A 21,020-nucleotide genomic window follows, 5' to 3' on the forward strand; every position below is an offset into this window, starting at 1 on the left:
ATTGTATCACAAGCAATTTATATTTTTTCAGGCACAAATGAAAAAAGTGAAAAGGTGAAAAAATAATAATAAAACCCAGTGAAGTGATCATAGCCTACAAGGTGAACATAATATTTAGAAGGTCTTAAAAACAACAATGAGAGGCATATGACAATATAACAAATCTTTTTTGCTCTCCCTTGGTTGGTGTCGACGACGTTTCAACCCACTCTGGATATGGGGTCTCTTCAGGACAATTATCTGGGGACTGAAAACGGGGGAATTGTAAGTGCCGATAATAAATTGGACCCACTAGTGGTTAATGTAAAGACTCCAGGTTAATGGTTGGCTTACCTATTGGTATTCATGACAAGGAATAGGGATAAGGCGACAGATTGCGCTTGATCGTATCCAATATAGCCTATAATGAGAAAATCATAGGCGATCTTGTAGTATATAACAGACTTGTGGTACCTAGCCAAAGTGCAATCACATCTCTAAATTACTATGCCTATCTCAGAATTAATGAGCTATTGTAATGGTCAATTAGTAATGACCTCTCTCATAAGGGGCCATCATTTAAATTGTATCTTAAATATTATCTTAATACAGGGCACACATGACTAGTGGTTAAAATCTCTGCTTGTTTAAAACGACCTAATGGTCGATTACCACTCTAATAGCGGCGAGCCCTAGTGTGATACACATAGCAACGAACCGTATATTAACTCAGTGCTATGTACTGAAGCAAGACATCAGTTGCTACAGTTCTATCCATCTAAGAGTCACTCACTTGAACATCTATTTGGTCCGCTGTGTCCGTACTCTCAGCTTGATTCCCAATTTAAAGACACGTCGATAGATAAAAACGGGTGTGATATCTGTATAAGGATTCTGCGAAAGATGTAAGGTGAGTAACTCGTACGATTAAAGTGGTTAAACTGGCATACTTTATTAAGAAATATTCCAGCTTGTCGTATCGATTTAATCCTCGCCTTACATCTTTCGCAGAATCCTTATACAGATATCGCACCCATTTTTATCTATTACATAGCACTGAGTTAATATATGGTTCGTTGCTATGTGTATCACACTAGGGCTCGCCGCTATTAGAGTGGTAATCGACCATTAGTTCGTTTTAAACAAGCTGAGATTTTAACCACTAGTCATGTGTGCCCTGTATTAAGATAATATTTAAGATACAATTTAAATGATGGCCCCTTATGAGAGAGGTCATTACTAATTGACCATTACAATAGCTCGTTAATTCTGAGATAGGCATAGTAATTTAGAGATGTGATTGCACTTTGGCTATGTACCACAAGTCTGTTATATACTACAAGATCGCCTATGATTTTCTCATTATAGGCTATATTGGATACGATCAAGCGCAATCAGTCGCCTTATACCTATTCCTTGTCGTGAATACCAATAGGTAAGCCAACCATTAACCTGGAGTCTTTACATTAACCACTAGTGGGTCCAATTTATTATCGGCACTTACAATTCCCCCGTTTTCAGTCCCCAGATAATTGTCCTGAAGAGACCCCATATCCAGAGTGGGTTGAAACGTCGTCGACACCAACCAAGGGAGAGCAAAAAAGATTTGTTATATTGTCATATGCCTCTCATTGGTGTTTTTAAGACCTTCTAAATATTATGTTCACCTTGTAGGCTATGATCACTTCACTGGGTTTTATTATTATTTTTTCACCTTTTCACTTTTTTCATTTGTGCCTGAAAAAATATAAATTGCTTGTGATACAATTGTGATTTATGGAATAAATTACATTTACTTCGGCTGAAGTAAATAAGCTCTCCAGGCTATTGAAGTAGTTGCATTTATTGTATTTTCCTTTGGCAAAGTTGAATAATCCTTGGTATACTTTTTTCTTGTTTTTTGATTGAATCAGTTGTGAGTATAATTTTTACTCCCTAAGTGATAGATGTACTAAATTGAATAAGTTCCTTGTGGTCATTCTCGTATTAGGCATTGTAAGCAAGGATTCATAAAATTACTAGCTCAGTACCTGATAGTTTATATTTCTTGTATCTTTCTCAAGGTCCTTTAGATAGGTAATTGTACCACCAATTTAGAGTGGGGATGCTCCTTTTGAAGTCGGTTATGGTTAGGTGGTCGGGCCTTGATACAAGCAATTGTTCCTATTGCCCTGACCAAGCGGAGACTGTGCCACATGTGTTTTTAGCATGTCCCGCTTATGCCAAGATACGGTTGGTGTGGTTGGTTCCTGTGTGTCAGCATATGGGGACTTTGTGCCACCGTACTGCTTTGAGGATACTAAGAACGGACCCCTCTGCATTGTATGTTAGGGCAACTGCTACGTTTTTAGGGTGGATGTGGGCAAAAAGAAGACAAGCTATTTAATGCCGTTTTATATTGGCAATAACTGTGATTCACGAGCATGGGTTTTTTAATAAAATTTTAAGTTTGTGCTAGTTTTAGTAATTTATTAAGCATATAAACGTGTAAATATATGATGTGAAATGGTTTTTGACTTTTTATATGACATTCTTTAGTAGCACTGTTAAGAATGTTGTTTTTAACTGTACTGATGAAAAACTTTTATGGCTTTGCTGAAATAAAGTATTTTTTAATTGAACTTGTTCCCCCGCCCCCCTCAGGTGGCAGTAAAGAGTGTCTTGCTGTCTAAGACTAACCCCAGTAGTGCCCATCCCATCGAGTCTGTGCCCAGCCTTATCTCAGATGCCGTGGCCTCTGAAAATGACAGCACGTTTGCTCCAATCGAGCAAGATAAGCAAAAGGTGGCCGAGGTATGGTATCCTGCCTTTCCCATTACTTGCTCATAATTAACTTTTACGATTTATGTTTTAATTGTGTAACTCTTTCCTCTATCTCTTCATAAAAAAGCAACTAGCTGACTTGACAGCATAACTTGACAGGCATATGAAGTACGTAAAGTAATAGTGTGCATATTGGTATTTCCAGAGTAAAACATAAAATAATACTGTGATGTACGAGATGTATTTTGTGTACTGTTTACCTTGTGAAATGTCTTCTGCTTAGAATGTTGATATTGTTATTATTTGTGTGTACGCCTGTACGTGGAGCAGACACTGGTAAGGATTCGAATCGCGATAGGCAGTTGCTGTCGGGCCTTCGAGCCAACTGGGCGCGGCCTGTTGTGGGTGATTTATGAATGGAAATTAATAAGCTCTTTCCTAATCTAAATTGGTTGGCTTACGTTACCACATTTGGTGACTATTGTACAACACCCAAGCAATATATTGTGAGGTGGCATTTTGGATCCTCGTCTATTGGGTTACTGCTGCAGAGCGAAGAAGACACAGACACTCCGAGTTACCCACGACAGCCAGAGTCAGTCTGAGTCAGCAGTGAGGATCGCGGAGGGGCATTCTGCTTCCACAAGAGTTTGGAGCACAGAACAAGGTACACCATGGCTTTAAGGCCATTGCACGTGCACACTCGCGCATCATCGCGCGCAACCTCGTCAATACTGTACCATCAGGTCTCCACGCAGAGCGACGTCATTACAGCGTCTGTGGTGGCCATATTTGTTATGGTTACTTGGTGAGGCAGCTACATGGTAACCACGTCATAGTGCCTATATAGGCAACCCTCCCCACCTTTGTAGAACTTAGCATGCACAATGGAATAAGTCATTACACAACACAATTTTTGTTGGGAAAAGTTTGCTGCAGGTTTATTCCATACAAAAGTATGCAGCATGGTGGGGTAACTTACGGGCGATCCAAGGGCAGGCAGCAGTTACTGACCTACGCTGCCATGCCCTCCTGACAAGCCAAATTGTACCGAGGCCAATCCAATCAGTGCTACCAGTTATGATAGGATCGGGGCGCCAACGATTTTCCTCCAGGGACCTGCCATAAAGACTCCTGGGATTTGGCACCTGCCCCCTTGTTGTTTCTTCTGAAGAGGTACCCTTCTGTACCCTTCCACCTTCGGATCGCCCTGTAACTTTGCTAATGCTCTGGATGTGGCCACCATCGCCTCCAGGCCCCCCCACCAAGGTGTTAAATAGTGGATTCTTCCATTAAAGATGAGATAAGAGTATGTAGATTTCCACAGGTTCTTTATTCATAAGTTGATAGATTTAACAGCTCAGCCACCCAACTGCCTCTCACTCCTCTCCTCAAGATTCTCCCCTTCAGCCAACAGAGCTTCCCTATTCTAGAACCCTCAGATGTCATCACAGCTATGAGAGACAGCTGACACTCTGACACATACAATTTGATATATACAAGATAAGGAGTATATAACTTTACAACACATCTCCCTTCTTTACACAATAAAATTTAGATGAAGCATAAAAAAATAAAAAATACATAAATAATAAAAGAAATTATCATATAAACATCATAAAATCATTTTACTACATAGTCATTCAAATGTGAAGGAATGCGAGAAATTCTGTTAGATTTCCTTAAGGTTCCTGAGACATCTTTGCTATCAGTATTTTTTGAAGAATCACTTAAATGAAACATCTTGCCACATACGGCAACTCGACTTAAATTCCACACTCTATGGTCAGAAGTCCTCACGGCATTGTCAAAGACCTTAATCACCTTCAAAGGTTTCGAGAATTTGGCACCAGAAACACAGAAACCAGGTCTTTTGATCATTACCAAATCACCAACAGCAACTTTAGTAGTTTTAACAGCATGTCTCACATCGTAATTTTCTTTACTTTTCAAACACTTATAATCCTCCCTTTCCTCCCAAGAGCTTCCATCCGGAACTCCTCCCTTGGCAGAAATACATTTGTTAACCCAAGGTGGTTCCAAAAAGGTATCAGGTTGTCTCCCTCTGAACTAGGAAAAGGGAGACTTTCCAGTCGTAGTATGAGACGCAAAGCGATAGACACCAACTCTCCTAGAAACTTCCTCCTTCCAGTCAAGACAATTCTGTTTAGCCAGAGAGATAGTGTCTTTTATAACCCTATTGAACCTCTCGACAGTGCCATTAGATTCAGGATGATATAAAGCACATTTTTTGTGAACAATACCACAATTTACAAGGAAATCTTCCATTTCCTTTGACACCAGCTGGACACCATTGTCAGTCAGCAAAGTTTGTGGTATGCCTTCCCTAGAAATTAATATTTTCAGAAAATCGATAACAGTTTTTGTATTAGTATTTCTAGTAAAAGAAATCTCAGGCCATCTAGAGTATAAATCCATGACTACAATAACAAAGGTATCAGACCCATCACCATGCACTGGTCCCAAAATATCGAGAGCTATGTCCTTCCAGGGACCACTGGGGCGTGACCTTTTTTCCATGGGCTGAGTCCTGATCTTTAAACTCTTCTCACTTAGAGAACATTGGACACACTCCCTCACCAAACGCTCAATTTGAATGTCCATACCAGGCCACCAGTAAGTAGAACGAACTCGTTCCTTAGTTTTGGAAATCCCTAAGTGTGCCTCATGAGCTAAATCCAAAAGAGCTTTCCTTAGAGACAAAGGTGGAACTAATCTGTGACCTCTCCATAACATTCCCTCACAACAGGAGAACTGTTCCCTTACAGACCAAAAGTCTTTAACAGATTGACTTCCTTCTTCCTTATAATGCCAGCCCTCCTGGATAAGTTTCAAAACCTCTTGAATAACTTGATCTTCTTGACAAGCGTTTAGCCAGGAATCTTGGGAAATTACCTTGTAATCAATTTCACACACAAAATCATGGGAATGACCAAATTCTGAATCAAAACTGTCACTAGATTGAGTAACAGGAACAAGTCTGGAAAGTGTGTCTGCAACAAAGTTTTCAGAACCTGGAACATACTTGACTGAGAAATTAAAACCCTGCAACCCAACAATCCACCTGGAGATTCTCGGAGAAATTGAGTCAATACCCTTACTCGTTAGAACCTCACACAACGGTTTGTGATCCGTCCTGACTACAAATGAAGTTCCCCAAAGAAATTTTTTAAATTTTTTAATGGCCCAGTAGACAGCAAGGGCTTCCCTCTCAATAACAGAGTACTTAGATTCAGCACCCTTTAGACTCCTTGAAACAAACATAATGGTGTTGTCAGGATTTGTGCCACCTTGATATAAAACAGCACCAAGACCCTTGAGACTAGCGTCGGTAGAGATAATTGAACATTTAGTTGGATCAAAGTTTCGCAGATTAGGAGCATTCTGTAACCTGTGCTTTATTTCTATGAACTCTTTATCACACGAATCATCCCAGACAAATTTTACTCCCTTTTTAAAGTAGATTTCTCATGCTGAAAGTAGCTTCTGCAAAATTCTTAATAAATTTGTTGTAATATTCCGCCATCCCCAGGAAGCGCATGAGTTCTTCCTTCGAAGAGGGGGCAATCAGGTCTCTAATGGTGCTTACCAATTCAGCTTTGGGGACAACACCATCAACAGTTATCGTGTGACCCAAATAATCAATTTTATCAAGGCCAAATTTGCACTTCTCACGCTTAATAGTGAGATTGTGAGCAGAAAGTCTATCCAACACTTGTCGGACCCTTTTCCCATGTTCCAATTCATCACATCCATAGACTAAAATATCGTCCTGGTAAACGCAAACACCAGGAACATTGACCAACACCTTTTCCATGACTCTTTGAAAGACAGAAGCGGCAGAGAGAAGGCCAAAAAGAAGTCTTATAGATCTAAAGGTACCAAACGGGGTAACGAATGCAGTTAAATCTCTGGAGGACTGATCAAGCAGAATCTGATGGTACGCAGATGTTAAATCTATTGTGCTAAACACTTTAGCACCACTCACCATGCTTAACAGCTCTGAGATGTTTGGAAGAGGATATCAACGAGAACACATTTGTTGAGTTGTCTGAGGTCCCCACATAATCTCAAAGACCCATCAGCCTTCCTTGCGGCCACAACCGGAGCCAACCAGGACGTTCCTTCCACCTCCTCAATAATACCCTGTGATTTGAGCTTCTCTAACTCCTTCAACATCTCATCCCTAACAGTGAAAGGGACATTACGTACTTTACTGGACACTGGGACAGACCCTGGAGACAATTTTATCTTGTGACAATACCCTTTCAGACATCCAAGTTTGTTGCCAAACACTTGTGGATATTCCTCCATGAGTTGGGTTTGAAGAAGAGAGTGATGATCTATAGATTCAACAGCTTCCCTCTCCTTGAGTATGATGGGAGGAGAGCTGTTAGGATCCAAAATGACACCCAGATCTTTCTGATGCCACCAGCTGATAATACTGTCGCCCTTCTTGGAGACATAGACTTTCCCAGATGTAAGGCGACCCTCATATTCAACTAAACCCATAAAGTATCCTCTCAAATCAATAGGGTCCCCACCATAGGTCGTGGGGCGAATGTCAGGTTTTAACAGATTGATTTTTGAACTTAAATTATCATCAAAAAACTTGCTTGATACAATTGTAATTTTTGCACCAGAGTCGAACAATATTTTGGTTTTATGACCTTCAATAAGAATATAATCCAAAGGTCCATCACTACCAACCTGGACAATAATCTGACCACACTCAAAATCATGTTGATCACTCGAATTGTCCACGGCAATTTCATTAACACTTTGTCTAGACGATTTGATTCTGCAAGCAATTACAAAATGTCCCTTTTTCTTACAATACGTGCATATGGCATTTAACGCGGGACAGGATTTATCATTGGCCCAATGGCCAGCCTTGTTACATCTATAACATTTATTTTCTTTATTGAATTGTAATCGTGATTTATATTCCCTTTTTTCTTTTACTTGAGTTTTGGATTGAGTCTCTTTAGGCCTCAAATTTAAAGTTGTGTTAGTACTGACCACCGACACATCTTTATTGAGATCTTTCTTGATCTCTTTAACACACTCAAGAGAGTGTTCAATTCTTTTAGCTACAACCAAAACTTCCTCTAGAGACGGCTCATCTGTGAGCCATAGTTCGTCACAAAATTTTCTGAAACACAGCCCAACATAAATTGGTCTCTTATTCTTTCTTCAATTAATGTATTAAATGTATACGTTGACGCTAATCGTCTAAGGTCAGTGACATAATTCTCAATACTCTCACCTTCTTTCTGCATTCGTCTACCGAAATGGTAACGCTCTAAAATGGTACTGACCTTATGCAAATAGTGAGCATCGAGTTTGTAAATACATAATTCAAATTCATTGAGATTACCTGCAGCACTGTTGGGGACATCGGGAAGATGATCAAAAAATCTTGACCTTCTGATCCCAGGCAATGCATAAGCAACGCAGTTTTCCTTTCTACGCTAAGAGAAGTACCACAAACACGGGCATACCGTTCGAAAACCTTTTTCCATTTGGACCATTTTATAGGAGGATCTCCTGGTGACTGTAAAAACAATGGAGCTGCAGTAACATTTTGCATATCCGAAAATTGTGACTACAACAACTCACTTATGAGCTTATGTATATAAAAGAGTGAGAAAAAGCTTTCTAATAATGTATGCAAGGCTTGATGAAAATCTACCTCAGTACAATGCATGATAACAATAAGCCTAAATTTTATAAAGATGTTACAATCAGCAATAATAATATGTTCAGAGATTTGATGTATATCGATGAGAAAAACAAAATGATAATAATAATGTTCATCGATATGTGTTTAACACTTGTAAAGGTCTTTAAAAAATACAACCTTAATCTAAGCTGTGCGTATCAGCGTGATGTTGACACACACAGTGTATGACTGAGGGGTAAAACTGTGTGTCAGCAGGATCATAACACAGTAAAGCATTTAGCTACTTAGCCACTGAGAACATGCACCAGATGTAGGGGTCAGCAGTGCGTATAACTTCGAGAAACCCCTATTCCATGTATCACTTGCTTGAAGATAGCGTTAAGGGTCTCTGTGCTAAACAGCACATACAACACACAGTAAATATAAAAGCTGTGCGTGTCAGCGTTGTGAATTTCACTGCGAATAATTAGGTCCCAAAATCAATTACATTCTGCACGCAGAAGAAGTATAGGCTGTGCGCGTCAGAATGCAAACAGTACGTTTTATCAATTTCACCGCGAAGGATTAAGTACGACGCACAGGTGAAACACAAGCTGTGCGCATCAGCATTGCTAAGTAACTACGGAGAAGACGCCAACCAATCCGCACTCAGAGCGTGAGCGTGCGCGTAAGGTGTAGATAAGGATCTCCTTGGTAGCGTGACGCTGCGTTTCAGTGACGAGTTAAACAATGGGGAGACGTCATCAGAGGCTCACAAGGCATTCACGCGCATCAAAGGCTCACGGGGCATCCACGCGCATCAGAGGCTCACGGGGCATCCACGCGCATCAGAGGCTCACTGGGCATCCACGCGCGTGAGGCAGAAGGTAACTGAACAAAAATAACTTTAACCGTTGCCAGTTCCGTAGCGAACACGAATGAAAGTAATGACTTAGTTATTTGGCAGTCATAAGTTGAAGTAATAAAGTCTAATAGAAGTACAGTCTCAGAACATCGCCGAGTGAGTTCTGGAGAGCGCGTTTTAAATAAAGTGAAAGTCTTACTTGGTAGTCTTGGATGAGCTCTGCAAGCGGGAAATACTGGATTCTAACCATAGATTACCTCACTATTCGGCATCTCTGATAAGGCTTAGTGTCCAATTAATTTTCCTCTTCTTTTTTTTGTTGAAAATGTTGGAATGTAACCTTGGTTAAAACGGAGATTTTCAGGGTTGGAGTTGAGCTGCTTCCCAGTCGTCGCCAGTGTTAAATAGTGGATTCTTCCATTAAAGATGAGATAAGAGTATGTAGATTTCCACAGGTTCTTTATTCATAAGTTGATAGATTTAACAGCTCAGCCACCCAACTGCCTCTCACTCCTCTCCTCAAGATTCTCCCCTTCAGCCAACAGAGCTTCCCTATTCTAGAACCCTCAGATGTCATCACAGCTATGAGAGACAGCTGACACTCTTGACACATACAATCTGATATATACAAGATAAGGAGTATATAACTTTACAACATTTTCCTTCACTTGCAAATTGCTGTTTCCAGTGCCTCGCTAATGTCCAACAAGTAAAGATCCATGCCCACCTTTGACAGGTGCACCCCGTCCTCCTCAAAATACCCTTTGGTGTTTTTTTTTTTGGGGGGGGGGGTTTGTGTCCTTAATCTGCCAGTTCACTTGTTGGCAATACTACCATCCTTCACTGGTGATCCAGGCCAGGTTAGAGTCGTTCCACACAAGAGAGAGCAGCCGTTTCCACTTCCACCCTTCGCTGGAGTGGCCATAGCACAGAGGGAAACTAGACCGACTGCTAAACATTGGCTTAATCATAGGAACTCGAGCTTTTGCGACCAGTCCACCAGCTTAACCCATACTTTCTCTCGACTACTAGTGTCACATAACAGGTCCTGTTTGCTTATATATATAACACTTTTTTTACATTCCAGCGAAAAAGGTGGAACATCCGACTTCCACAATTTGCAAATCTCACGTCTCCCTAAAAGAATTACATAAAAAATAAATCTTGCATCCAACTTACTAATCGCAATATCATTATTTTGCCAGACTCCAAGAAAACCAGGGCAGGGCTTACCCTCACTGCACTGCCAATAACTTCAGTTATAAATTCGCACACCTCAGACCAAAACTTCACAATATGTGGGCATGTTAAAAACATATGAAAATCCTCAGCAGCAGTGTTTCTACATTTTGGGCATTCCTAGTGTGTCCCTGAGAGTTTCTCAAATTTTTCTGGAGACCAGTATACCCTATACGCAGTAAAAAGATGGTTACGTTTCAAGTAGGCAGGTTTGACAGTTTCCCTGAGTAGGGTAAAGGAGACTTTCCAAGTTTCCCTCATTTATATTTGGCATAACCCCTCCCCAGAGTCTCTGTATATCACTATCTAAATCGTCTTCTGCCTTAATCAAAGTATTATACCACAAGGCTACCTCCGTAACTGTACCAGTTTTTACTGCTTGGTCTAACCAGGAATCCTCCTCCTCTTCATTCCATTCTTGGTGCACCCACCATGCAGAAAGCTGATAATATTTAAACCTGGTGAGTTTACCCCCTGTAATTGCATTCAAGGTATCCCAATCAACCAACTCAATACCCATCTTCAAATCTCCCCAACAAGAAATGCCCGCATTCCTTAAGGGAAGGCTAAGAGAATCATCCAAACACTCAGGGGACCCAGGGGATTCCCAAATCTGGGCCCTAGATGAATAATAGGGAATTCCTAATTTCTTATGGATTAGGACCCATACTTTCAATGCTCCCAATAAAATCTTCAGCCTTACCTTTTTGAAAAACTTGGGGTCTCCAAACTTAAACAAAAATGTATCTTGGCCATCCCTCAGTTCGCCGAGCATTGCTCCAAAAAGAGTTTCTACAGCAAAACTGTCCACTTTACTTAAGACCATCCGAAAATTCTTAATGAAAAAAGCATGCCCATATATCAACAACTCTGCATGAGCTAGCCCGCCCTTCTCCAATCTCCTCCTTAATTTCTTCCACGATATGCGCGAACCCTTGGAGGCCCAAATAAAGCTGCCTAGCCTTCCCTGAAGCTTGGCTATCTCTCTTTTGTCAAATAATAAAGGAATAGAATTAAACAAAAATGTAATTTTAGGTAAGATCACCATCTTAATAAGATTTACCCTTCCGTATAGATTCAAAGGTAGATTTGCCCATCTCACCAACAGTCTCCCTACTTCCTGGCTGATCTTTTTCCAATTTGCCGTGGTAATGTACGCCAATTTCTGAGTTACAGTAATGCCAAGATAGCGCATGCTCGATTTTGCCAACGGCTGTTGCTTAGGTTGGTTCCATTCCATAATTATGGTCTTATTTGTACGTTATATCCTGAAATTTTCCCGAATATTTCCATTTTGGCCATTAATAAGGGAATAGACACCTGTGGATTCCGGGTATAGAGTAGGAGGTCATCAGCATAAAGGGCTAACTTAATCTCAAAATTTCTGTATCTAAACGGGACAATGGCAGTATCCTTTCGAATCCATGTTGCTAATGGTTCAATATACATATCGAACAAAAGGGGAGATAGAGGACATCCCTGTCTAGTTCCACGCAAAATGCTGAACCAATCGGTCAACTCACCATTTACAAGCACCCTTGCTCTGGGAAGGCGATACAAGAGTTGGACAGCTTTAATTAAATTACTTGGAAATCCAAATCTCTTTAAGACCTCCCAGAGATATGGCCAATGCACCTGGTCAAAGGCCTTGGCAGCATCTACTGCCACGACCGTCACGGGTAGTTTATAAGTTTCCGTCAGATCTACTACTCCAAGCATTAAGATGGTTAATTCGTTAAGCTGCCTCCCTGGAATAAAGCCTTTCTGGTCATTGTGTATAATACACTTAATAACCTTGGCAATCCTAGTGGCCGATACCCCAGCAAAAACTTTGTAATCAGTATTCAATAAGGATATGGGCCTATATGAGTCAGCCAACATGGAGTCCTTATTCGGTTTCAAGATTAGTGTTACTGTTGCCTCTGCCCAACTTAACGGTGTATCTTCTCCGTCTTTTAAAATTAGATTAAACAACTCCTTCAATGCAGGTATTACTTCATCCAAGAGCCAATGATAAATCTCAGTTGGAAGGCCATCAGGCCCTGCGGCCTTACCTCTCGCCATTTTCCTGAACTGCTGTCTAATCTCTTCTTCTGTTATCTCAACTGATAACACCCTCTTCTGATCATCGCTTAAATTCGGGAGTTCAATATTCTTGAAGAAACCTTCAATACTGACCCTCCCAGGAAAAGTATCTTCAGTATACAGATGACTCGTATGTCTGGAAATTTCCCGCCCTATACTAGCATTGGTATCAACTATATCTCCCGTCGCATCCTCTCTAAGACTTTTGATTTCACTGCGAGCTCTATCTGTCTTTGCTTTCCAAGCCAGCAATGGGCCGCTCTTCTCACCATATGCAAAGTGCTGTAATTTACTAGTCCTCCATCTATCCAATAATATTTTATCAAGGGCTCCATGATATTCCGCTTGCAATAAGTCTAATTGCTTCGTGAGGGAGATCACCGCACTAGGGCACTCAAGTGAAGCTTTTTGTACCTCTTGCTCTTTATTCTTAATGGTTTCCCAAAAATGTTCTTCTTGTTGCCTCAAACTGCGTTTTTTACCCACCATAATACCCGTACCATTGGATCTTAGATAGGCCTTAAAGGCATCCCATACATTTTTAGGTTTTGCAGACCCTCTATTAGCCTCAAAAAAGACAACAGCCTTTTCTTTCAATTCAAGTGTGACCCCCTCATCTAATAAAATTGTCCTGTCCAACGTCCACCTGATTGCACCCCTCTTATTTGGAGTATTCACAAATTCACAAATCTCTTCATGGAACCGGCTCTCTGGACCTGAGAAATCGTATCCAGTGGTACATTCCCGGGAGAACTCTCCGCTCCAGCGATGCCAAACTGGCATTAGTAACCAGGGTCAAAAAATCAAACTGGGGTGGAAGGAGCTTTGTACGCAAGGCGGCCCGGGCCTGGAACGAACTCCCTGCATTTCTTAGGTCCTCCTTCGATCTCCTCTCCTTCAGAAGAGGTCTAAAGACCTGGCTTTTCCCAGTTTAGACTTCCTCCTCGCCTTTGGTTATGGTTTGTTCATGGCCCCTCCAGACTTTCTGCTACAGCGCCAGGACACCTACGGGTATTAGAGCGCTCTATAAGTTGGCATAACATAACATAAGAGAACGGACGAATGAGCCGATATTATGTCCGGTACATGATTAACCATTTCAACCCCTGACACCAACTCACGATCTAGTAGAAAGTAATCAATCCGTGAATGGTGCCCGTATTTTTTACTAAAAAACGTAAAACCTCTCTTATCCCCCATCTTAAGTCTCCAAATATCAGTTAAATTTAACTCACCGATCATATTTTTGATCACTGCCATGGTTTTTGCCGGGGTGACATATTTAGCCTTGGAGGTTCTATCTAGACTTTCATCCAGAACTAAATTAAAATCCCCTCCGAGTATCTCAGGAGCACTAAAGGACAGTAAGCATGACTCCAGTTTAATCAGTGCATCTGGGTTATCCTCATTGGGTCCATAGTAGCTAGCCACAACTACTGGTGTTCCTTGTATCCTAATTTTAATCACCGCCCATCTCCCGGACGAGTCCGTCTGATGACTTTCCAATATAATACCCATATTGCTTCTAATAAGAATGGCTATCCCCCTCGTATTACAGCTTTGATTTGAACAAAAAATATCCTGAACCCAGGCCCACTTCTTGAAGACATCAATACATTCATGCTTTAACAAATGAGTTTCTTGTAATAAAATAACACTGGCGTCGGTTCTCTTCAGAAATTCCATTACACAAGCTACCTTTCTCTTAAGACCTCAGGCCATTCACGTTCCAGGACATAAAGTGCACTGAATTCTTTTTCATTTGTCCATCATTAGAACCAAATTACTGCCGATTCCTTCAACATCCATCATATGTTGCGCTACCCTTTATACATATAACAGCCTCCACAAATAAGAGCTCCCTAAAGGTAGACCGCCAGCTATATAATGGAATGAGGACAATATTTTTATTTTTTCTCCCACATGCTCCCAACCACCCTTGCTCCTCCCCCCACCTCCCCATGGGGAAGCCCCCATCCTATCTTACTGGCAAATCCAATGAGGTCTCGCCGTGCGAGAAAGAAAGAGTCAAAGAAAAACAAAGAAAAAACAAAGGTGTACTGGTGCATATTATATAAAAAAAAAAATTCACAATTTATATCGTGCCTTTACATGAGATAGTGACTTCCGATCTTACTTCTTGGACTATCTAGATACAACTGTATACATCCGATCCCTAATCTGGGCTTCCCATCTACTTTAACAGGCAGTCAACCTCCGCGGGGTCTCTAATAGTGTGCATTTTGTTTTGCCAAATAATTTTGAGCATGGCAGGAAATTTCATTTGTACTTGAGCCCCCCTGGAGCGTAATTTGTTCATTTTGGAGCCAAGTTCCCACTGCCTCTGAGCAGTCCTTTTCCCCAGATCAGAGCGAATCTGATAAGTTACGTCGCCAAATTTTAACTGTTGTTCTTTCAGCGCTCGCCCCAACACCAACTCTTTAACTGAAAAAGTTAGGAAGTTCACCAAAATTCTTCTGGGAGCCTTTCTCCCTGAATGGAGCCTGTAGGGGTCTCTATGGACTCTTTGAAGTTCTTTATCCCAGTCTATATCTGATCTGTCCGGTAACAAGTCTCCCAATAGCTTACATATGTAGCCTTTAGTGTCCGACCCTTCTGCATTTTCGGAAACCCCTAAAATGCGAACATTGTTGCTCCTGGCATGTATCTCAAGCCTTTCCAAATCCTTTTGTAGGGACTTATTCTCCTCTCTGAGGCCAGCTATTTCCTTAGCGTTTACTCCAGTGGCCTCCCCCAACACCTTCACCTCCTCCTCCAACGCCAACGTGCGCTAGGCAATTCCATCAATCTTTTGTTCCAGGATCCCAAATTTTACTTGAATCTCTTTCTGGTTTTGTGCAGAGGTTTCAAACCTAAGCAAAATATCCTGTCTCATACCAAGTAAGAGATCCGGCACTTGAGTCGCTAAAGGAACCCCCTCCAGGGGACTATCGCAGCTCCTCGCCCCTTCTTCACTGTCCCCAGACCTCCTCTGAACAGGTTGTACCGTTAACATAGATGGAACGTGCAGGGGGGTAGTCAAAACTCTTGTGGGGCTGGTTACATGTTCCTCCAGGCTCTCCGCCCCACTGTCTATAAGAGGAGCAAAACGATTTTCCAGTCTCAGCAGTTCACTATGGTCATTGCGTCCGGCTTCTTCAGGGGCCTTCTCCGTTCCTACTGAGCCTGCCACATGCTCCATGATTTTAAAATAGGACCTTAGAGAGGGGGAGGTTTGGATATGAGCCCTATTTCTTTTATCCTACACTTTTTTATTCTGCCTCCCTTCGAGGGTTTCTTGACCGGCGATACAGATTGAGGCATACTCGCTTGCTTTGTTTTCCCAGTAACACTCTTTTTTTCAGGGCGCAGAAGGCATCTACTTCTTGCAGCCAACACAGGCTGTACACCTCTCCGAATATGCTTAGACCCCTCCGCAACCCCTGGATCTCCCACAGCATGCAACACCTCTGCTATGTTTTGGTCCTGCGCCTGCTCCTGGTCTTGACTCAATACAGAGAGCCCCGCACCTCTTAAAGACTTTGTGTTGTCAAATCCCACTTTGGGCGGTGAAAGTGAAACACACAACACCCGATCTTGCGCCATCCACCCCGGATTAAAGCTAAAGTCATAAAACTGCTCCCGGGGCACCAGGGACGATATTGTATAAAAGGAAGATCCAAGGCCCCCCCAGACTTCCCCTCTTATAGTGGCGATTGCATCCTCTTCACCACCCTTGATTTGTTGCGTGAGCGCCCTGGCAGACTCCAATGCCTCCCTCACTGTGCCTCTCCATGAGCCATATAACTTAACCACGCTCAACCGAGCGTGCTTTAGAGAAGCCGCAGCCCGGCTCCAGCTTCCCTGAGAGGCGGAGGCGGAGTCGTGTGTCGCGGCAAATTCCAAACGAGCTCCGTAACCCATACGATGGGAGAAAGAACAAGCGATTATAAATCAATAGCGCACTCAGATGCTCAAATACTCGATACACCGCTTACTCAGGTTAGCGCCCGGCAGTCCCTACTCACTGCTCACAGTACCTCACAGTGCCTCCCAACACCGGCTTCCTTAGGAGGAGGAGGAGGCGGAGTCGCGTCCCGCCATGAATACAAAACTGGCTCGGTCGCTCAGTCGCTCTGTTATGCTAGTATTCAGATTACTCAGATAGTCGCCGTTCTCACCACCTTGTCTTACATCATAGCACCGTAGCACCAAACCTCCACATGACTCAGTCTCTCCGCAGCCCGGCGATCCTCCCGACCGGCGTTAGCCAGCCGCCATGTTCCCCGACCACGTGACCAGCTGTCTCGACCACGTGACCAGCTGTCACAACCACTGCTCTGCTAATCTTAGTTTGGTTCCCCTTTGGTGTTGGCATGAATTAACCCATGCCTGATGAAGCCAAAACCCCTTTGGTCCGTGAGCATGCGCATGGTGCTGTTTACCCTTCCTCGGGAATGTTCAACTGCCTCACATGACCTGGCACCTTGCCAGACCCTACAAGGGACTATTTCTGACCACCATAGCTCGCATTGCCTAATGTATTTGCTGATTTCACCCATGTCTGCCTTCATTGCCTGTAACAATGCCCCTCTGCCCATAACCGTGAGGTCGTTGCCTCTGAGGTGGATGACCAAGATGTTCGGGGGGCCTCCCCCCTGCTAGTCTCTGCTGCAGTTTGTTGAGCAGGCTGTGCCATCTCATGCCAGGGTACCCCAGCCAGACTATCTGTGTCTGGGAGAACCCATGCTGCCAAGTCCTTTGTTCCGCCTGTTGTGCCAACCTGGCAACGCACGAGTGGCTGATCACCCACACCTTGAACCCTGGTGAAATAAATGGATGCAAATTTTCACACACTATTTAATGATGCTATACATTACACACGGCAAATTCTAGTATAAACCATATAACACTGCAAGCAACACTGCACAATATACATAAAAAAAATGATGACACTTCTGAGAATACCCTTCTGTTTGTGCCTAGCCATCCCCTCTGTGCCCGTTCAACCCCTCACAGGTGGATGTAGCGCTCATATCAACGTGAGTCCCAGCGTCCCACCTTTTTATTGTGCTCCGGTGAGAGGCCAACCCTGAAAGAAGCGGTGGCTGCCCCAATTCGAAAAGAATGACTAGAAAACTTCTTGTCTGGGTGAGCATGCCCTGACCACACCAAGCAAGCCATCATAATCCAGTCCACCTGGAATTTTGTGAGTGGCCCCAGGTCTGCATGAATTAAAAAATAGCCTACTGAGTTCGGGCGGATGGCTAAATAGTCTCAGAGCAGCGCACCTGGGCAGTACCTTTAGTCCCCCAAAGGCTGTAACCCTACCTCTGTCCCACTCCCTGCCTGATCAGTTTTGGATCTTCTGATGTGTATCTTTAGCGAGTTGCTTGTCAACTGGACATCCTGGCTATATAAAGCGTCTCCAGACCCATCCTTTTTGGATCTAGCTCCCAGTTTGCAGATTCTAAACCCCCCCCCCCTAAAAATGCCGGGCAGAATGCAGCTGCAAAGAGACTGGCTTCGATGGGAGAATTTGTGGCCTTGTTAACCACCTTTAACATGCCTTGCAGTGTGTTGAATTCGATAGGTGCCCTCGCGTCTGTTACCTTGATGTCTTCTCTAGCCCAACCCTTGAGAACAGCCCAAATGAGGAAAGTTTTAGCTGGATCCAGCAACCCCATGTGTTTTACATTGTGACCCAAAGCGGCTAAGTGGCTTGTGACCCAAGAATGGCTCTTACCGTGCTCTTTTGCCCACAGTACAAATAATTGAACCCTATGCTCCAGCGGAGTGGAATCCTGACCCTGCGCCCCAGAGACTTTCCAAAAAGTGGAGACTTAGGACTTGCACCACCTCCTGGTCCCCGGTGAAAGGGAAAGTTCCCCGAGTTTCTTTAAGCGCTATTCCACTAGGAGAATATGCCAGAGGTGTGCAGGGAAGGGGGGGTCATCTACGCTCTCGCTTGCGGCCATGCCACCCTGAAACTGAGCCACTGAAAATGGGAGAGAGCGTCAGCTGCCACGTTCTTGACTCCCTGAATGTGTCAAGCCCGGAACTCAACATTGTTGCGCAGACAAGAACTCACTAGCTCCCTTACTGAACAATGAACCACAGAGCACTTAGCCGCTTGCCCATTGATGGCCTGCACCACTGCCATGTTGTCCGACCAGAAGAGGACTCTCTTGGATGCTAAAGCCTCAGGCCATAACCAGGGCTGCCACTATTGGAAACCGCTCAAGTACTGTGAAATTCGGTGTGATCTTCTTCCTACGCCAGGCATTCGGCCACATTTCCGCATCGCACTCACTCCCCGTTATGGCACCAAAGCTCTCCCTGCCTGACGCATCAGTAAATAAGCATTGTTCTGAACTACCTGCCCACGGGGATCTCCATATCATGGTACCATTGAAATTCACCAAGAACTCAGCCCACATTAGTAGGTTCTCCTTCAAACCCTTACTCAGTCTGACCAGGTGATGTTTCTTCTACATTAGGTGTGGCCCTGGCTAGTCTCCTTGCAAAAACTCTGCCCGCTGGGATCACCCCGGCTGCGGAATTTAGATTTTTTAAGAGGCTCTGGATTACACCCAGGGAAGCCTTGTCCATACCCACGCTAGTCTGTAATACCTGGCACAACATCTGCCCTTTGCCTGCTGGAAATCTGGACATGCCCTCAACTGTGTCCAACTCAATGCCCAGGAAAGTGAAAACCTGCGCCGTACCCTCAGTATTACCTGGCGCCAAGGGCACACCTAGGTGCCCAGTCAGCTCCTGGAAGCATCATAATGAGTCCTGCCTCCCCGCTCCTCCAATGAATAGAAAGTCATCTAAGTAGTGAGTTACCTCTTCTATGCCAAGTGACCAAGTAAGCGCCCATTGCAGAAAGCATCTGAATGCCTCAAAGTACGCACAGGAAACCGTGCAACCCATCTGCATACACCTGTCGTAGAAAAACTGTCCCTGACACTTGAAACCCAGTAGGTGATGACTCTCTGGGTGAACCGGCAGCAAGCGGAAAGCCAACTCAATGTCCGCCTTTGCCAACCAAGCCTCTTTACCTACTCACCATGTCTACTGCTACGTCGAACGAGCAGTAGGAAACAGAACAGGTTCCATCCTCCAGCCAGTGATTCACCGAATTGCCCTCGGGGTAAGACAGGTGGTGGATCAATCTGAAAGCCCTGGATCTTTTTTAGGGACCACTCCCAAGGGGGAAACCAAAACGTTATCAAGCGGGGGCTGAGCGAAAGGCCCTGCCACCCTACCCAAAGCTGCTTTCTTCATAACCTTTTCCTGTACCACCTTTGGGATTTCCATTGCTGACCTGAGGTTATCTGCATCCCTGCATTCCAGCGGGCCTAGATATGGGATCCTAAAACCTTCAATGAAGCCATCAGCCAAGAGCGTGCCGTCCTTAATGTTGGGGTAGGCCCTGAGCAGGGGGAGGAGGTTGTCAATGATTATCAACGAGGGGCCTTTCTCTGTACAGTCTCTAGCTGAGATGTTGTTCGGAAAGGGGGCTGGTTGTGGGCCAGGACCATCGGCAGTTGGTGTGCAAGGGGAGGGGGACCCGGTGGGCAGGGGTGGTAGAGCTACGTGATGCTGGCTAACTGTCCTGTCTGTTGGTGGATGTGGAGGGAGCCTCCCGCTTGACACTGCAAGCGACTGCTGGATGAGGAGCCCCGCACTTGTTGCAGCTGTGGGCAAACTTGCATGCCTTACTCCAAGAGCAAGACCCTGCATTGAACAACCTGCACGTGCCGACGAACCGTTCCCACCACGTCTCTGGCCATTCCCTCCCTGTGCCCCCCAAAAGGGCTGTTTGAAGGAGCGCCTGCCTGACTGGCCCTGTCCTTTGAAAGGTGGCGGCCCTTTCTGACTTTTGGTCAAGGCGTCTTTTTGATACGGGGTAAACCTACCCATGTGCTCCATCTAGAGCTGGACCTCCTTCTGATCCCATCCCAGCTCTGGACACATGGCCATCTTATGCCTAAATTCTCTGTCGTAATTGTACCACCCGACTTTAAGGCCTCATTATGGATAGAAAGGGAATACTGAAAAAGCGCGGGGCACTGATCTGGATATTTCTCCATTGCCACTGCTGACAGTATGGAAAAAGCCTCCAACCAGTTCTCAATGGTCTTCTCAGGCCAAGGCTGGTATTTCACTTTTTTTATAATCATCCTTTCCGCCAATCTTCCCTTGTATCCAGCCCATCCAACCCGTGCATCAATAATGTGAAGATGTCTATGAATTCCTGCCTCCAGATCTCCCCCTTGGCTGCTAATGACACCTGCCATGCAAGGGAGCATCGGCCCGATACTAAGGGCACGACTGTGACCAGTGGTGGCCGCGCTGCTGCCAATGGAGTTGCTTTGGCTGCCTCAATCAACATGG

General features: G+C 44.0%; 1 protein-coding gene across 2 annotated transcripts in view; it reads left to right on the forward strand.

The window, feature by feature from the left end:
* Positions 1–21,020, forward strand: part of CCNP (cyclin P) — a 290,235-nt gene that overhangs the window by 218,782 nt on the left and 50,433 nt on the right. For both annotated transcript variants that reach the window (XM_085625344.1, XM_085625345.1), the window contains one exon: positions 2,623–2,772. In XM_085625344.1, the coding sequence (XP_085481470.1) occupies positions 2,623–2,772 (150 nt within the window). The remainder of the gene's footprint in view (positions 1–2,622; positions 2,773–21,020) is intronic.

This window comes from Triturus cristatus, chromosome 9, assembly GCF_964204655.1.
Source record: "Triturus cristatus chromosome 9, aTriCri1.1, whole genome shotgun sequence".
In the NCBI taxonomy this organism is placed as follows: Eukaryota; Metazoa; Chordata; class Amphibia; order Caudata; family Salamandridae; genus Triturus; species Triturus cristatus.